The 19622-nt window shown below is 38.7% G+C and overlaps 1 protein-coding gene across 4 annotated transcripts in view; it reads right to left on the minus strand.

The window, feature by feature from the left end:
- The window catches only part of LOC121898900 (rho GTPase-activating protein 42), a 63056-nt gene extending 49716 nt beyond the window's left edge, over window positions 1-13340 (minus strand). For 2 of the 4 annotated variants that reach the window (XM_042414412.1, XM_042414411.1), the window contains exon 1: window positions 12911-13340. In XM_042414412.1, the coding sequence (XP_042270346.1) occupies window positions 12911-13064 (154 nt within the window). In that variant the 5' untranslated portion in view covers window positions 13065-13340. The remainder of the gene's footprint in view (window positions 1-12910) is intronic. The other 2 variants (XM_042414414.1, XM_042414413.1) reach the window with 1 other exon arrangement.
- Between the last annotated feature and the right edge of the window lie 6282 nt (window positions 13341-19622).

Raw genomic sequence — 19622 nt, forward strand, 5'->3', positions numbered from 1 at the left:
ACCAACTTAAATATGTATGAAGTGCAGTGACCCTTCCCTCTAAGGGGACAAGTGGACCCAAAACATGCCAGCAAAATGCCCACCCACAGGATATCAGAGCCACTTGATCCCCTCACTGTAGAGGTCAAATATTCAGACCTGTACCAGTTTTTCTTTTAATTTGTCACCCGTCTGTAAGTCTACATTTATGTTTATTTTCAATAAGATCCTAATCATAAGTGATGTGACTGATGGGACAGATTATTTATATCAGTTTTTATTGATGATTAATCTGGTGGATTGTTTCATTTCAAAACATAAAATTATTTGTGTTTATCAGTGGGAGGAATAACTAGGTAATGTACCTCCTGAACCTGTGTATTTTGTTAAAAATATACACTCTGGCATAAGTTGCAATAAACTTGAAGACATGTTTGCTATAGTAACAGTTTAATAACTTTATGTTAACTTGCATGTAGCTAAATGCTACTTCACCACCAGCAGAAAAGATTAAGGAGCTAATTGCCTCCAGAATTACTTACTATTCTAAATGGTAATGTACTTTTCAATGCAATTATTTTCTGAACACCTACACTATCATAGAAGGGTTTAAGGAAATAGGTTGCCTATATGATGGCTTGCTCATCAGCAACATCCCGTTGCTGCTCTACCTTGAAGTAAACATATGCATGTATAAATATTTACCATATTTTAATTAAGAGAATGCTCAAGAAAGACCTTGCACATTTTTTTTGTTTATTTTCTATTTACATACATTATTTACTAAGTTTGGGAATCACCACAAATGATTTTAGCCCTTTGCTCAATACTGCATAAAGTATTGCACAAGTGAATACAAAGAAACCACGTCACTGAAAATGATCACAAGACCAAATAGCAAAGATAAATGGAAAGAGAATCAGTATAAAGGAAGATAAATGAACAGCTTAAAATTTTTTAACCTTAGGCAAGCAGTGTAAAATATTCCAAGTTGTGGATTCAAAAGTTTTAGTGGAAAGAATGCAGGGACAGAGCCACTGTTTTCAGGGTGTTTCATCAGTTAATAAGTCAATGCTTACTGTTGGTATTCTGCATCCCAATATCTAAGTCTACTGATAATTTAGATTTTTGTTTATCAGCATATTAACTAAGCAATTGTGTCTAGCCGCTTCCAAGGCTGAAAGTTAATTTTTTAGCAGGCCAGGAGCTTTAGAGATTTAGCTAATGACAAAGTACTGGGGCAAGTCTGTACAGGCTTGTCAAAAAATGTGGATGGGGGGATTTTTATATAACTTGAGTGGCAGGTGGGTCCCTACCACAGCGACAACATTGGTTAGGTAACGTAACAATGGTGTAACCCCCGATTCACAGAGTATAGTATAGCCAAATCCTACGCTATTATCAGTGTGTTTTCAGTACATGAAAGTTAATTGTATCATTTCGGTCACCTAAAAAAGTCTTGTTTGCGTTTGGTTGTACTAAAAGACCCTCAAAAGACTCGGATGTTCAGTTTTTTCTGGTAAGTACATTTTGTTTTAATGGTTTTAAACCTGTTTTTCGCTGGCAAAAATTAGCATAAGCTTTGGAACTATCAGAGTAAACCATAAACTGTAAATGCACCATGCTAACCAAGATAGCAGCTAGCATTAAGGTCAGATCCACCCTCTTGTCAAATATGGTCACTTCTGGCCTCAAAACTTCAAGATGGTGATGATCAAAATGCAAACTCGAAACTCAAAATGGGAGTTCATAAACAAGTGGGTGACAAATTTTTACAGTCTGTGGTCATGTCATTACTCACCACATCACAATGATAAGAGGAAATACCTCACAAATTATACTGACGTGATACAGGGATGTACAGCAGTAACCAGATGAGACCGGATTGGCTTCAATTCTCGAAGAAAGGAAGGAAATAAGGAATAAAAGAAAGAAATAGGGCCCTTCATTGGGTGTATATGAAGTAGAGACTTCATGGTTCCCTAGATATTTCATCTTACTCTTCTATATCTCCTCTGACAGAAGCAGGAATTTGGTGCATTGCACTTTGAGTGTGTGAAAAAGAGTTGTGCTGTTCAAGGGGGTAATAAAAGGAAAAGAAATGTAACTTTGATAAACTCTGAATCTGAAGATGTTAGATGTTATTTACCACATGAAGTGTAACACAGAAGAGCTATTGCAGCACGGGTAACAAAACAAAAACAAAAAAGAAAAAAAGAAAATGACCTATTTTTGAAATTTTGAATCATTAATACACTATTTATACCAACACCTTAAAATAGTGCCGTCTAATATTATTACACTCAGCAAACATTTCATCTCACCCTGTATGCACTTTTCCTAGCACATCATCCGACCTGCTGAAATGATTCTTCACACAGCGGGCATGCACGAAGGGGTAACAGAAAGAACAATAGTGATGGCGTACCATCCTTCTGTGCAGGTTTTAATCAAAGAGTAGAGCTCTGACCACCCAGCCAAGACATAACTGGATGGAGCAGCTAGCCCAGTTAGTGCCCAGAGTGTGAGATGTGAAAGAGGACTATGACTGTCAGTCACCACAGTGCAGAGCCCCCTGGGTAGACCCTTTATCTCGTCTCCAGGGCAACCACATACTACCGAATTCCATCTGCCTACAACCCCTGACAAAACACAAACAACACTGCAGGAAAGTCTGCAGTTTTCATGTGAACAGCTTGAGTGTTTAAGTGTTAAGTGTAATGCTTACTTCAGTAGCTATTAGGACATAAATTATTATTTAAGAGCATGCATACATTCTGCAATGTAGGTTTTCACAGTTTTGAAGCCATGACTCCTATAAACCATCAAAATGAGGTTCTGAGCTAACATTTGTGTAATGTGTATATATGTATCATACAGGCAAAAAAAAAATCCCCTTTTTTCTACCATTGTATGAATATTCTTGGTATTTGTCTTTATTTCTTTATTCTTCCGTGAATGTGCAATCGTATGATAAATGAATACATCTATATTATTAAATTTGGTGCTGCAAAATATCATTATATCACCTTGTATCAGGGAACACTGCTCAGCCCTAAACTGACTTAACCACATTCATAATACCGTGTGTTATTTTATGCTTGTGTGATATTTATTCATCTGCTTAAAATGACACCTTGAAGGTTTAAATATTTACAGAGAGAAAATACATGTTTTGGCCCAGTACGACATCAAATATACCAATTTCAATATCTCAGAAATGCACTCCAAATACAAAGGTGGCTTATACTAAGTTGAATTCTAATTAACAGCATTTGTGTGTTTATTGCTTCGTGTTTCAAGGATACCAAAGCTGTTTGGACTAAATTACCGAGGCATTGGTCATAACAAAAGGCTAAATTGCTAAATTAAATAATTCAAATAGTCACAAAAATCACACAGCCAAAGAGAGACAAACAGCACAAACAAATAACAGGCATAAAGCTTAAAATTAACCCATAAACATGACAAATATAGTGGTAAACAGCAACAGTAGCTCCAAACTTTAAGTCCTTTTTTGCAAACCTTTCATGTTATCTTGTCTTCCCCCTGCAGACAGAAAGTTATTAGCTGCAAGCTCATAAAATATATAATGCAAGTATTTTAAAAATGTCCTTGCACATGTTGAGGCATGCTCGAAAATCAGTGCACTGCATTTCCAGCATTCTGTGTTGTGTGACTGACATACTAATCACAACACTAATTACAAAGCAGCATCCTTGTTGTGCTTTCACACTTCCAAATATTCTTAGGGGTTTTTAATGAAGTGCGTTAACACAAATTAGTGCACAAAAGCTTTTAAAACCTCCAATCGCAGCCATTAATGTGTTCCATTAAAAAGCGACAATAAAGAATTTATCTTCAGCTTTTGCTAAATAGGTAAACATTTACACATCCCCTGAAATGACTCAGAATGCACTCAATGAATAACATTTAAAAAGCACATTTGCAGATTTTACTACACTTCTATGTCGTTTATTAAGGCGACCGAAAATAAAAGCATCTTGTAACAATGCAGCTCTTATGTAGAGACAGTGTAATGTCTGCCTGTACATGAACACTGTAGTAAAAAAAACCCACCATAGCTACTTTATCTTGTCAGTGAGACACTGCTGATTTGAGATGAGAAGGTCTTCAAAGGGGAACGCTTCTATGCACCCAGCTTAACGAGAGACGGGGGGGATCTCTTTGATGCAACAGTAGGGTGCATTGTGCCACTTTGATTCCATTTGGAGGGATTGTAACGGGGGAGCGGCCGTTCAGGTAAGGCCTCTTCCACCTGCTTACTATTACATTCGCCTGTCAGTCGCGCAGCAGGGGAGAGAGCATCGCAGTGTGAGGAGAGCCAACCAGATGGGCCTTCGCACTCTTGGAGCATACCGAACTTTTCCCACCGCCAAGCGATGCCTGGAAGAAAGCCTTATCTAATCTAAAATTCATACTCTCTGCTGTGGTAGCAGGCAGTAACTTTAAGCGGCACTTGGTCAACCCGCAAACTAATAACTAAGTGACAGAAACGTCTTAATACAGCTGAATAAATCATGAAAGGAAGAGACTACACAACATAGTCTCTGGTGATGCAGCCTATATACAGTATACTTTCCAATTATAATGCCTATTGGTGATTTCTTGTGACGATTTTGCACACGGCTTCCGTTTGTTTCCCACACATTTCCATGACGTCTGAGTGGTCAGGGATTCTGACTTGTACTTTTTAGAGGTTGCTTAAGAGTCATCAACCAAACAGTGTCTCTGGTATTTTGAGAGAATGAACATACAATAATCTATAATGAGCTTTTTACAGCAATCTGCTGTCTGTATATTGTAAAGTCAATCACATAATCTCAATACATTGTAACAATGCACAGGTTACTAATGAACAGAATATGACAGGGAAACATAAATGAGATTTCTTTATCCAATCTGCATTACTTTTGTTCATTTCATTAAACCTAAACTTTTTTTTTTTAACTTCCAATCTTTCTCCTTGTTTTATTTTGGTCGACTTCTAATTTACCTGTAATACCCACCTGTCACTGCAGGATGGACTGCTGCTGTTTTCCGCAATCTAAATCTAAATTGTTGAAAACAATTGAAGGGATGGAAGAGACCGACACAAGGTCTTTGATATGAGGCTGATGCAATGCTACAGCCTATTCTTAAGCTCTAAAGGAAAAGATCAGAGTTATTAGCCCTGCAATTCTGCTGGAATGAAAAAAGTCAGGCAGGCCAGCCTCCACCATTTATCAAAAAGTCTACAGCCTTTAGACTGAGTTGAGAGATTTTCTTTGAGAAGACACACAGACAACACATCTCACACAACTTCTGACCGTGATGAACTTGCCTCCGAAAGAAAAAAAGCACTCAGAAAAAATAAGCATAATTTCACAGTTGTAGTAATTGGCATGGGGATTTTCATAAATAAGACTTAACAAAACGTCTATTTTGTAAGAGGCCTTCCTGCTGTTATCAAGGCAAGTATAATCTGCCTGAACTAAGTATTTAAAGACATTGAAAAACACAGGTGTGCAAAACTAATTTAAACCCCCATTGTCTAAACACTTTATGATAAATCTCAGCGACCCATGGGGCAAAGCGCCGGAGACGATCTAATGTGCATATCTGAAGTCGACATGCAAATTCATGTCCACACAATCTTTTGGTTCATCACAAGAATGTAAAGCATAATCATAAGTCTGCTACAGTTGTTTTTAACAGGAAACCAATGCACGACAGCATTTAGCTCAAGTGAACGGGACACTATTGGTTGAATACATTCGGAAACCCCCTCCCCCGGAACAGGTAAATACTTCTGATGTAGTTGAACACATGTCATACAAACTTTTCTGATCGAACAGCAACCAACCCTTAATATTAAACCATCTGGTGATTTTAAGCCTGATTTATACACCGTCACAACTGCTTGATGGATGACTGAATAGCTCTGGAAATGCCCCCCCCCCCCCCCCCCCCACCTTTCCGATATTGAATTGAGGTAGCCGTGTCTGACAATTTCTGTAATTTTCCGAAACCAACAATCTGACATTCAAGCCATGATTGGCTAGGAATGCGAAGGTGAGAAAGGAGCCAGGGCTTCAACTTGTCTCTCAAGCTGTCTTTTTTCCCTTCTTGACACAACTATTTCTGTGATTTTTTCATGTGCATAACAGAGTGCAACACTATGAATGCCTTTCAGGAGAGACTGTCTGAAAATGTATGCTGTTATTCTCTCCATTTGAACCGATATTGCATCCTTCCCCTCTCTATGATGGTCAGCTTTTCAGTCCGCCTCCGAGAGTAGCCGTTTGGAACGACTATAAATACATAAACACAAGCCCTGCTTTTTGAGTACAACCCAACAACTTCAACAGACAGAACAACACAGCACTTCATTTACATTGAGAAAAAAAGAGACAAAAACGCAATAATACAACAATAAACATGTCCGGCTGAAGAGAATAAGTTCATATTTAATGTTGCGGGGGAGAAACACAAATTCGCCACCTTCTCCTTTTCAGTCTGACGAAGCTTCAAAAGCAACAGGGTGCCGTGCCAAGCGACAGTAAGCATAAGAATGGTGTGCTCGGTGTGACAATCACTTTGACTGACAGAGCAACAATGGAGTATTTCAGAACAGACCTCAATCTGGAGTCTAACACATTTCCCTGCACAGTCTGAGGGGAAGCAGCTTTTTAGGGAATACGACGTCTAATTCTTTTATCGAAATCTTCCCACAAAAAAACACCCCAATCCCTTGCAGTGCTTACACGAGCTACGCTTACAGCTTCACTCGGCTTTATTGCTAAACAAGTCACATAATCTACTCCTGTATTTTATTTCCATTACACGAGTTCAAATTCATCAAAGTCGTCAAAGCGGCAGCAATACATTATAAATGGTATTAATCCTGAAACACACAGCCTGCTTTACAGTCACAGTCCGATAGACACACACACAGATAATACATACACACACCCACACACACCGAAGCGGAATGATGTCAGGCCAAATGCTATCTGAGGGAGGATGGGGGATGGTTATACAAGCATGTTTACAGGACATTTCCTGTGGCTGAGCCTTGGGAGCATCATCTATCCTCAGACAAACAAACACTCTGAGTTCCCAAAGCTGAAAGCAATTGTGAAATCACTTTTGACGAAAAGCACACACGTCATGCCTTCATTTAATAAAATAACAGTCACCAATTACAGCTATATTAAGTTTCATAAATACCTCAAAATTATGCCGTCACAGTTGGAACAAGAAAAGATGCTGTTTACAGTCTTGCTAAATACTGTAGTTTTTATAATAACAACCCCTGTGTCAACCAGTCATTACTGCATGTATCCCAGGGAGGATGCTTTGCTCTTTAGCTGGTGAACAGGCGTGGGCATGGGGTGGTGGCAGAGAAATACAGTCAGCTAACATAATAATGGGCTGACTTCCAGTTTAGACTGAGATAATTTGGCTTCATTTATTAAAGCTTATGGAAATTAAATGCTTACTCTGGTACATGAATTTTTAAAGACGTTTTTTAATATTAACTGTGAAGAGAAAAAAAACAACTTTAAAATACACAATAAACCTTAAATGTGAGTTTGGCAGAAAATTTAAGCTCTGGTTCTAAACATGAGAAGGAAGGAACATCAGTGATGCACATTTTGCTAAATCACATGTCCTACCTGCTACCACAATGAGTGAGGAACAAGCAGTTGGCTTAGTGTTGTGACCAATTTTTACAAATTGTGTGTGAAGGACACAAACCATCATCCAAAGGCTATCCAAATGTGAGCGGTTCTCTGAGGATTCCTGATTACCGCGCTGGGACCAGCTCTGGCCCTTCAGTGCACAGTGTTTTAACATGTTCTTCAGTTTAATTGTGAACCACATTGTGTAATGTTCTGTCACAGTAATGTGATACAGAAACTCAGTTTAAGCCATAGTCTGTAGAAAATATATCCCTTTGCCTTCTGAAAGGACACTGTAAACATAACCACTGAATCAAATGACATATAATTACAATACAGAGGCCACACTCAGCACAAAAGCTCATCCACGGGCCAACTGTATGCTACGGGCTCAGTGACAAGTGGTTGGTAAAAAACTGCAAACATCTAGCGAGCCAAACAATATCAAATATTTTTCTTGGGAGCTGGCCAGCCAATCCACGGCTAAAAGGCTGATGAATATTGGACTTACATGACAGGTGGTGAGAAAGAGGACTGCAAATGGGGTGCTCATAGTTCTCTGAGTCTGTTTGATGTAAGCAACAATAATGAGGTGTTACTGATGTACAAAAATTATGGATGCGGTACAGGGGTGGTCTGCAATGTTATTTTGTATATCTAGTAAAATCTAATGAGTGTTCAAGTGATCATCTTTTAAACCTTTACAGTTTAATCCATGTTTATGTATTGTCTGTCTCACCACTTGGAGTAAACCACTAACACATAGCTTAAAGTCCCCCCCTCCTCTCAAAAATATGTATCTCTTCTTGTTCCCACAGTTGGATGTTTGAGCTTCACTGAGCAGAATGATGTATGTGCAGACTTTGACACTAGAAGGTTGTTCTCACATTCATGTGCTCAGAGTGGAAAGTTTCTCTAAGCTCATTGAAAATCTGATTTTTTAGGGGCGGGCCTATGAACAGGATTTGTGACATCACAACTAGTGTGGAGGACAATCCTGGTCCAAGGATCATCTTACACAAGTATGATGTGGAAACTTTAAGCCTCCAATGAACATACGTACATTCAGAATGGACTTTTCAGTGAAGTAGGGGACATACTGTCTCTAGCATTTAAATTTCTGAAATGATATATAATATTTGCATATCAAAAATTTTGGAATTTTTGTGATAAACTATATCAGACACTCCTTATTGTTTCAAAGCAGAGTATTTTTATGTCTTAATACATATCTGGAGTGTAGCTTTATTTATTGTGTCCTGTTACAAAATTTTAAGAGACTTTTGCCAGCCAATCAGAAACAAGCATTTTCTGTAGCAATGACATAAATATAAGTCTTTGCTAACATGTTAACTATTTTGAAAATCAAATAACCATTCTTTGCTTCGAAATAACTACTTTTTGAAATGTGATACTGAGCTGAGTATCTTATTTTGTTCATTGGACAAAACAAGTGATTATGTTTCCCTCAGGAAATTGTAAGGCATTTTTCACAATTTTATAGTCATTAGTATAATCATTAGTTGCAGTCCTAGAATGTAATGAAACTAAAATTGAGAAGAAAAGAACAACAGTATTAGAGCAGTATGTACTGAGAGGAACATTTTAAAATGTGAATTTCTACAGAGAAGTTGGGAACTTTTTAAATTTTGGGAGCCACGTCTCAGCTGCAGCTTAGGGCACTTTTACATTGGCTTTATTTAGCCAATATTGCTGCCACAATATTGAACAGGGTACACTAATGTGTTACTGAACACATGTCCGACTCACCGGCTTTATGGTTATCACTAACACCATTTTAATGTTACCAGATAGATTTCAAGTATACAGCCTCCACTGTTGTCTGACAAACTTACCGTCCACATCGAAAATCTATCACTATTTGCCTCGTATCTGCGGTTTCTCCCACCCTACTCGCAGAGGGATAATTAGTGCCTTTAATGTATTCAATTACTGCAGTCAAGCGGGGGGATTAATAAAAGTCAGCAGTTGTTATTTACACCAGGTGTGAAGACTAAGTACCCAGCAGATAGTAAGGAAACACTAGTCACAGCATCTGCAGACAGATCTCACTTGCACCTGGAACTAACCATGCATATCCATGCCAATAAATTGCATTCAAGGTGCAGTGGTATCTGAGAATGTTTTGGCCACAATCCTTATTATGAGCATTAGTACATGCATTATAATAGCAATGCAAGCATAGAAAGCTGGTTTACTTAGAGTGCAACATTTTGTCTTTTATGTTAAATGTAAAGAGGCAAAAATATCATTTCCATTATGATTATTACATGGTCATTCCAATGTGGTGTCATTCTTTAAAATTCTTTATTTAGGCTCATATTAACCAAGAGTCAGCCCTGCCAGTCTAGTTTTTTGGACCCATTTAACATTTCCTACCACACCTAATTTTTTGTTAACTATGGGAGTGGACTTTTTGAAAACACATTATCAAAATTGTTGACTAAAGGAATACATCCGTACCAGAACACAGAGGAAATTTGCAGGATGAGTCACACACATGTACACTATACACGCATTTTGCAGTTACTCACATACTCAAAACTACCAAGTACAGTTTCAGCAGCGTGTAGAGCCATTTTACAGATAATGTATCGACATGAAAGACAACCTTGGCTCAACTGGCTTCATCCAGACAGCATGTGTGAAAAGCAAATGAATTATAGTATACTATTCCAATTTTGAAACATGAGATGATTACTATTAAAAAAAAAAAAGGTCCATTAAAGGTCTTCCAGTAATGTCACCACTGATGATGGGTCATAAAGGGTCATAAACCTCTGTGGCATCCTAAGTTAAGACCATCAATTATTTACTTCCGTCTACTCGCTAGCTCTCTCCCTCCACCCCTGACTGAAACTGGAATTTCCTTTAGGACTTTCCCACTCATCATTATAATGAAGATAAAAATCCAACCTGAAAGATCTACCGACCAGCTGTTTGTGTTAGGACCAGATTTCAGGGTTTTTTAATGGTTTAGGTTAACCAGTAGGCTATATTTCCAATCCTCTTTTTTTAAACTTTGGTTTTGCACAAGGCAGAGCCCTGAAGGGACATGAATGGTGGGATCCAGTAGAGCTATGTAGTTTTCCTGCAACAATAACGCAATCAAATTCTCTATTCTCTTGCCACTGTCTTACATGCATAGCCAAACTCCAGATCTGATTTAGTATTAAACCGTTTGCATGGACCTCTGACATACTGCTGCTGAGTATCCTCACTGCTATGAATAAACCATTCAGCAGAGTATTTCTGTCCACCTGTGGTACTCACTGACAGAACGGTTTCCAGCAAAATTGGTATGAAACAGGTTTGGCCTTTAGATGCTCTGAGAAATAGTACATTCAGTTCGAAGACATGATGATTGAAATGCTAAGTGCTGCTCACAGTTTTTTCTTTATATCAAATTAGGGCTGGGAAATATATTATTATATCGATATTGTGATATGAGACTAGCTATCTTAGATTTTGGATATCATAACGTCATAATATGGCATAAGTGTCTTTTCCTGGATTTAAAGGCTACATTACAGTTAAGTGATGTGAATTGTGTAAATGTTTTGTGAGAGCACCCATAGTCATCCCTACAATACTGTCGCAATATCGATATCGTGATATTTGATTTTGTCCATATCGCCCAGCCTTACATCAGATGTCCCCCATAGCATAAATATTGTATCTCATTATAACAAGCTATAGATATCCAGAATGTCACTTTGTTTAACCAAATTGGCTCTAACAGAGGTAGAAACTGTAGGAGCAGATAAAGAATAGAAGCACAAGCACACCAACAAAAAAAGTACACTCATGTTTTTGAATGGATCTTGTAATATCAATCATTCATTTCTAATTCCATTGCTTGGTTTGTGTTCATTTGACCATCCATCCTTCCATTATGCTCAAAATCAGAGATTTGACAGACTGGATTTTGACGAGCGGGATAACAGACCCATCAATGTCATTTTTAAATGATTCTGATTTGTTGATGGACAGTTGCCGTTACACACACTTAAATGCTGTTTTATAACTTCTTTACAAATTTACTATGTTTTGCTACAAATCAGCTCTGTGTTTACCACACAATAGCCGATATAACAAAAAATGGGCAAATCATAGCTTACTGTAAGCTCCATGATGCAAGAACATTCTTAACACAAAAGCAAGTAAGACATGCATTATACAGTCATAAACACATACAGGTAACATTTTGTATTAAGAATAATACATGTTTGTGTAAGTTTGTTTTATTGTGAATGTTAACATTCCAACTTGCAGCACAATGACTTTTAGTGACCGCCTTGACCACAAGAGCAGCATAAAGCATGTACAGTACATGTACTGTGTAGGGACGGTGATGAAAAGAGTGAAAGTATGAGAAGAATGAGGCTTTCTCACAGTAAACATTGACAGGACCATGCAAGGTTGAACTGTAGCTTTCCCATCCTATTCCAGGCTAGCTATTTTTCATTTTTATTAGACCGGCGGTATATTTCTAATCTTTCCCCATTTCAGAGACAAACTTCTGACGTTAACAGACCAAACTACCATCCCTACTGGGATTTAGCAGAACAGGAAGTCCACTTTATCAGTGCAGTGGAATTTGATACTGGACTTGGAATTTCAGAGGACAATGACTCCTGACAAAAGTGCTGGCATCCTCATCCAAACAGTCACACAGCCCTCATTCATGCAGTCATTATATAGACTAGTCTATGTTTTTCACTCACTTCTGATGAAGCCCTGTAGAGTGAAAGCATCGTTCATTAATAGAGTGGAGCTCTGCATTTATGATCTCCGTATGTCTGGCTGTGTGCAGAGTGAACTCATTCATATCGCAGGAGCTGTTTAGACTCTGCATGGTCTTTACTTCTGTCTGAGCTCTGCTGAGCAAGCCTATGCATGCATGCAGCGCAGCCGCACACTAAAATAGCAAAAAAAAATCTCCTGGAATTACAACCTCGAATAATGAATTATGTGTGTGGGGGTTTTTTTGTGTGTAGATTTAAGGCTTTTCACCAGCAATATAAATGTTTCCCAATGGGAGACCACGGGTTTATTCAGCTCCTGGTGGCTTGAGTTCAAAGAATGACTGAGAGAGACTTAAATAATCCTCAATGAATGTATCGTCTAATTACATGTCGCCTGTGGCTTTCAGGTAGTAACAGTTATAGAAGATTATTTCTAGACACGTAGGGGTTAAAAGGCCATGTTGGGCTACTTACTCTTCAGCGCAGTGATTAGCATATTCCCATCCTTGATGAGCTCTTTGATGAATTTATTCGTCCGCTCCAGCTCTATTTCATGGCATTTGAGACGCTCTCTGAAATCCGGACTGTCCAGAAAAGAGTCACTGAACTCCAAAGTGGGGAGTCCCATTGTACCTCAACGACAAAAAAGTTGCCTTTCAAACTTTGTAACTGTGCATAGAAAAGTCTTTACTCGTCATCACGCAGTGCCATCTAATGCCCCTCGTTTCCAAGTTTCTCCAAAAAAAAAGTGTTCTTGCTCCGCGTAGCCGCTCACTTCCGCTTCGACTTTCTCCGCTTTCTTTTCTTCTACCTATCATAAAAAACAGTGGTCGTGTGACTCCTGCTGGTAACTTTCAGATACTTTACAATAGTTTTTTTCTACACAGGGACCCTGCCCATCTGTGACTCCCAACAGTCTGTTCAGGGACTAGTTCTTTTTTTTTTTTTTTTTTTTACGTCGCCCTGCCTCGTTCAAAGTTGAAAAATACTAAAAGATGCATTACACACAAAACACATGACAATATAGGGTCTCTACACGTTCATTATTGTTTAATGCACCCTAGAATGAAGACAGAATAATAAATAAAAATGTATAGGCATATATGTAGTCCCATTAGTTACACATTTTCATAATTCAAAGCATGATGGGTTAAAGCAGAGCCGGTGGAAGAGTTTTAGGGTCCCAACGCAGAATTTGCCTCCAGCCCTACTCCACATGGCTTTTAACCACAAATCACATAAAAAAAAGAAAATGCATAAACATGGTGAAGTTTAATATGAATGAAGGTTCTGTGCAAATACAAAAATACTATAAAACTATGAGATAATATAAGCAAATGGTAACTTTATGATTAAATCGTGGCTTTAAGCACTGTTTGCCTTGGGTCAGCTTTGAGTCAGGACAATTAGCTTCTTAGCATCAGTATGTAGGTTTCTATTAATACACTAATTTGACAAAGCTTTAAAAAAATATATTTTAAGACTTACTGTATGTTTTTGGCTTAATTTTGTGGTAAATTTTGCTTCTGCTTCATAGCGAAACTCAAAAATACAAACAGCTGGATTCTGTAGTAGGCCTCTTCAGAAATTCACCAAATATTTAACTCTGCTAATCATTACCCAGGGAGGGCTCCAGTTAAACACTTTCACAATCATTTTTGCAATGTTACACTTGTCAAAATTTGATTTTTATCTTATTATTCTGAAGTTTTAAGTTAACGGATACCAGGGGGCTTACTTTGCAAAGTCACGAACTGTATACTTTGTAGAAATTATGGCTAACAATACATCATACTGGAATTAGTGAAGGTTTTAGGAGAAGGATCTGAATTAATACCTTGGTAAATGGAAGTAATTATACCAGAGCCTAATTGGAGTCAGAGGAATTTGTCACATTTTCCTCATGCAACAGGGGAGGATAATAATGATGATGTCACAGTATTTTGCTAGGCATGAGGCAGAGGTTTTGTCACCAGTAGCACTGGGTCTTTTGGATGACTCTTTCTACTAATGGTGCTTTACAACATCAGGGGGCCGAGGAAGAGGCTGTATCTTTAAGACAAAGTGTAAAAACGATCTCCGCAGAGAGGCGGATGTTGCAGTATTGACCGGAACCAACACAGACAAATGAAAATACATTAATAATTGAATGCTTTGCAATCAAGGCCAGACTATGAGCTCAGTGAGGGGAGGCTTTTGCTCAGTGTCATTTGGAAGGCAGCCTTGTTCCCTACTTCCTTGATAACTAACTAGCAGCCTTTCCTAATAAGATAGCTGGTTTGGCTTTAGGTAGCAGAGAGATAAATCATCGGAGACAGTTAACCTTCCTGGGCAGCGTCTTGTGGCTACACTGCAGTTGTTAGTGTGTGTTAACGTCATATTTCAGCAACAGCCAGTAGGCGCTTGGTCAAACTGCATCTTAAAAAAATATTACAATAAATTATGTTCTTTTTATCAGTATGGCTATAGTATTGTACTTGTGAACTATATAAGTCTTGCCTGGATGCTTCAGCCGATCAAGTAAAAATAATTTCAGCAGCATACCAGGAATATTTTGTCAAAGCTTTGACAAGCATGTCTTGCTTCAGGACCACACTGACATAATGAATCTGCCAAAAACAGGGGGCCTTAAAAGGTTGCTTCCTTTGTGTTGTATAACATTTTGATGTTCAGCTTAAAGAAATGGTACATTTATTGTTTGAGACAGGGCCATCAATCATGATGCCCTAATATATAACAAAAATAATGGGTAATACAAATGGAAACAGAACAATGTTCCCAATATAAAGTCATGCTGGTTCTTGATAATTGTATCTGTATTCTCTGATGAAAGAACTCATCATTATCTTCTATCACCTCTGAAGTGGTAAACGATTTCAAAACGATCTGATTTCAGTAGCTTGCTATAGGTGTGACACAGTGTTAAGCCTATTTCTGACTTGCGACACATGCACTCGAATTGCCTCTGGCAAGAGTGAGCTACAGTCAGACAGCTGTGAGGACATGGATCTGGAACGAAGACTGGCCTCTGGCTGCACCTGAGGAATAAGCAACAGTGTCTGCATCTCTTTCCCTACACATATGCATTTGCAGTGATGAAATTTTAAGTCTGGCAATGAAACCAAATAGAATCCTTGAGTGATTCATTGGAAGATGTGTAACACTCCTCGTGGTCACTGCTAAAATCATATTAAACTTGCATGTGACAAAGCTGGCTGGGGTGCCCAGTTGGCCTGGGGATATGTGTTCATTGCTGCCGCAATAATGTCCTTGCAAGCATTATCCATTTGGTGGGATATGACCATAGGAAAAGCTATGGTTCAGTGATCAGGTAATTCTCTGAAAATAAAGCTAAATATGCAGTGCATTCCAGCTATGTGCTGCTTTTGGAAGAATTATGCTGAAAGTAGTCTAAAATATTGCCTTAACAACACACCGGTAGAGACTTGTGGACAAGTGGTTTGCTGTACGAAGCATGGCTAATTGCAATCTAAAATAGCTGCCTGTAGAGTCTTTGAGGGAAATTTGGTTTAATTAAGATGATACTCAATAGAAAACTGTGTCCCTGTACTCCTCCCTCATAAAGGCATTCGCACATTCATATTAGTCATGCAAACATGAGTCTACTGAGAAACAGTGCACATGTCTTTCTCTGTGACTGCACCTATGGAGACCAACCAAGAACCATAACATGACTGCTTGGGAGCATGCACGCACACTGCACACACAAAACACACACTTGCTAGAACCACACAGGCTTTTTGCACACGCTAAGTGGGTGAGACATCTTTCACATATCGTACATGGGGGCGAGGGGGGAGTGGGGAGGGGGAGTAGATATGAGACACACATCTTCCCATGTCCTCGGTTTAGTTAAACCGGGCCACTGTGGCCTTGCCTGATAGAGAATCAGCAGCTCAAATGGAAAAAAAAGGCATGTGTATCACCACAGACATCAATAATCCATGCACAATAAGCATTGATTAGCTCCGCGATGAGTTATGTGCAATTCAGGCAACTTCTGATTCGATATCCTCTGACATCGCTGCATCACACATTGGGGCAGTCACTGTGTGTGTGTGAGAGGATGTCTGGTCTCCTTGTGGCTGTAGAAGTAGGGGGGGGGCGGGTGGTGGAGGGGTTGTTGGTTCCTAACATGCCCCAGTCAATTCCAGCTCTCGTGCCATCATTCTGCAGCAGCAGTCCTCAGGGGCGCAGTTTGTTACATCGACACAGTGAGCAGAGAAACGTGATACATTAGTGGAAACCCTGTTGCTCCGAGTTAATTGCTGTGTGCACTCTGCAGCAGTGAACTGGGTTATTGGGTGAAATATGATGACTGTGAGATGGACTACGAAAAAAAAAAAGTTTCTGCTCAATGCACAGCTCTCAATTTTCCATCTGAAAGTGCAGAGATGATAGAGTTTAAGATGTCACACTTGACATATGTATTACTGGCCGGGATGCTGCTAACAGTTCTAAGAGGAAGACATTTCATATCACATTCAGTGTTAACCATAGCTGCACAGTGCAGGGCAGCAGCATATATAAGCAAATTTAAGGCAATATTGTTGTGTTAATTATGCATTTGAGACTAAACGGATGTTTCATAAAAAAAGACAGGATTAGATAACTAGACTTCTTGTGATAGCAATTACGTCTAAATAATATGATCTGTTTTCCCCAATTAGCAATTGACACTGCCATGCATGCTCTTGATTTAAATCAGGTATTAAGGTAATTGCACAATTTCCGGGTGGCACTCAGCTTAGTTCCAGAGGAGAGCTTTTGAGAACAAGACCTGTCACTGTTTTTCCAGCTCATGATTAATGACCCTAATTTACAAGGTTTTTTTTTTTAAATCCAATCATGCTCTGACATTTCCTATCAGATGAGTCCTTCCTCATTCTTTCCGTTGTTTACCTCCTGACAGTGCAATCTGCCAAAGTGGCAAGTGCTGGGCTCTCGTTTATGACTCCCATGTCCAGATGACGTTTGAGCTGTTATGCGTGATTACCTCTTCTTTACACAAAGAGGCATCTCTAAAGCATGTGAGTGTCCACAGGGATTCCATTTATTGCTTTTCACGGCACAGTGAAAATTGGGGTGGTAAGCTTTTTTTAGCTTGAAATGCCACGGCTGCATATGAGTAGAGTCTGGAGTCAGGTAAAGGACACATCCTCTGGAAAACGCTAGAGCTAGAGAGTAAATGCAATCCAGCACACATGAAAGCTTCGTCTATGTCTCTGCATCTGTAGCTTTTGACTTACAAATCTTCTCAGTGCACATAAGAAAGGTTGTCCTCGGGAGCAAAGCGGTTTTATTTTTTGCCTCATTGACCTTCATAAGGTGATACCTGTCCAGGCAGACCCCAGGCACAAATTTAAGTCTGGGTGATAAATTACAAGAGCTGTTCCACCGGCTTTGTAAGCAAACAGTTTGTGTGCTTTACTGGGACTTTGGCTTTAATTTGGAGCTGCAGAAATAATACTCACACACTCCGCGTCCCTGTCAAGCCAAATAAACTACTCTTAGGTACCTTCATCTATTGGCTCCATACTGTGAGGATGTTTTGGTACATCACCAATCATTGAACTGAATGTGAAAATCTGGAACAGTGGAGTAGAGAACAGCGCTTAAGAGATTTTAGAGTTACTACACTAGAGAGAAGCCTTTGTTCTTATTTTTAAAACCAGATTTGGGATCCAGGTTACCACTTCAAGTGCTGGCAGCTGCTTTTGTTTTCCTCTGAATCTCTGGGAAGACTTTGATTCCATTTTAGCTCAAAGTAGAATATTTCACATCTAATACATCATTGAAAAATGAATGATTCACTTCTCTTTATGGCCCAGAAAACAGATTCTTTCCACCTTGTCCTTTGACCATAAATAACCGAGTTTGGTTTGGAAGAAAGAGAAAAGCAAAACTGAACTGAGACTGAATTTTTAGACTTTGTGTACAAAATATGATGAGAAAATGTGACTCTTTTTTGCCAGTTTTCCTTAATAGTCAGAAGAGATTTTTTCTTTAATTTCCTGAGGTTTTTTTTCTTCTTACCTCTTCACACTTAGAAAAACACATCATATCCCTGCTGAGCCGTTTCTGTTGGTGTTCAACCCCGAAACATGATGTTTTATTAGTTTATAAAAAGACCCATGGCTAAAAAAACCAGTAACATGCAATAACTGGAGTAATTTATCAGACAGTTCATTTTAACCATCTGGGACTTGATAGCACAGGATCCAGTTGATAGCCTAATCCCAACAGAAAACAGCAGATTGCACGTACTGTGTAACTGGATCATTCTCTCTCTTGTAGCTTATTCCATCTGGACAGCATGCTTTTGACCAGACATCCTTTTTGAGTGCCATTTTGGTTGGAAATGATGCCATGGCTGTTATTTTTTTCCTCATCAAATACTGGGCTTTAGTAGCTTTTGTGGAATTATTTGATACTGAGAGAAGTCTGGTAAAGTTTAGGAATAAACTTTATTTTTAACTTAGACATGGAAAATATGAGCACGAGTTAGCAATACAGTAAACTGTTCTTCTTTATTTCCATATGTACTTACACTTTCATTTGCTGCTTTTTCAAATATGTTTTAAGACTGCTTTCATCATGACGAGAGCCTCCTGAAACATATTTGTTTGTTTTTTCTGATACCATTTTTCAACAAAGGTTTTTATTTAATTTTTGCAGAGTGTGCATTTTTATTAAAAACAACAGAGTTGGCTGAATGTGACCATGAAATTAGTGTATTTTTAGCAGAAACAAACAAAAAAATCCAACAGAGTGGTCACAAGTTAGAAGTTATGGGTGATCAAATGTCACAGTTTCAAATTATGTTGTTTGTGAGGTCTGTGTCCTGTTAGGTTCTTTGCTGAATGTGACTTCGTTGACTGGTTTATTAGTATTCTTCAAACAGACCTGAGGAAGCTGTTGAGACGCTCTTGATCAGATAAATCAGTATTAAGGGTTTTTATCAGAGAAAGAATTACACAGGTCCTCTGATGCTTCAGACTCTTCCTCACGGAGGCTGAATTATAATTTTTCTTTCTTCAAAAAGTGTTCCAATCATCCTCCCTTTTCATGGTTAAATTTAAAGCCCATCAGTTTTATGTCACCTGAAGTTTCTCTATCCAATATATTTCTTCTGCAGACAGAGAAAAAGGGACCAAAGAGATTA

Source organism: Thunnus maccoyii, chromosome 6 (assembly GCF_910596095.1).
Source record: "Thunnus maccoyii chromosome 6, fThuMac1.1, whole genome shotgun sequence".
In the NCBI taxonomy this organism is placed as follows: domain Eukaryota; kingdom Metazoa; phylum Chordata; class Actinopteri; order Scombriformes; family Scombridae; genus Thunnus; species Thunnus maccoyii.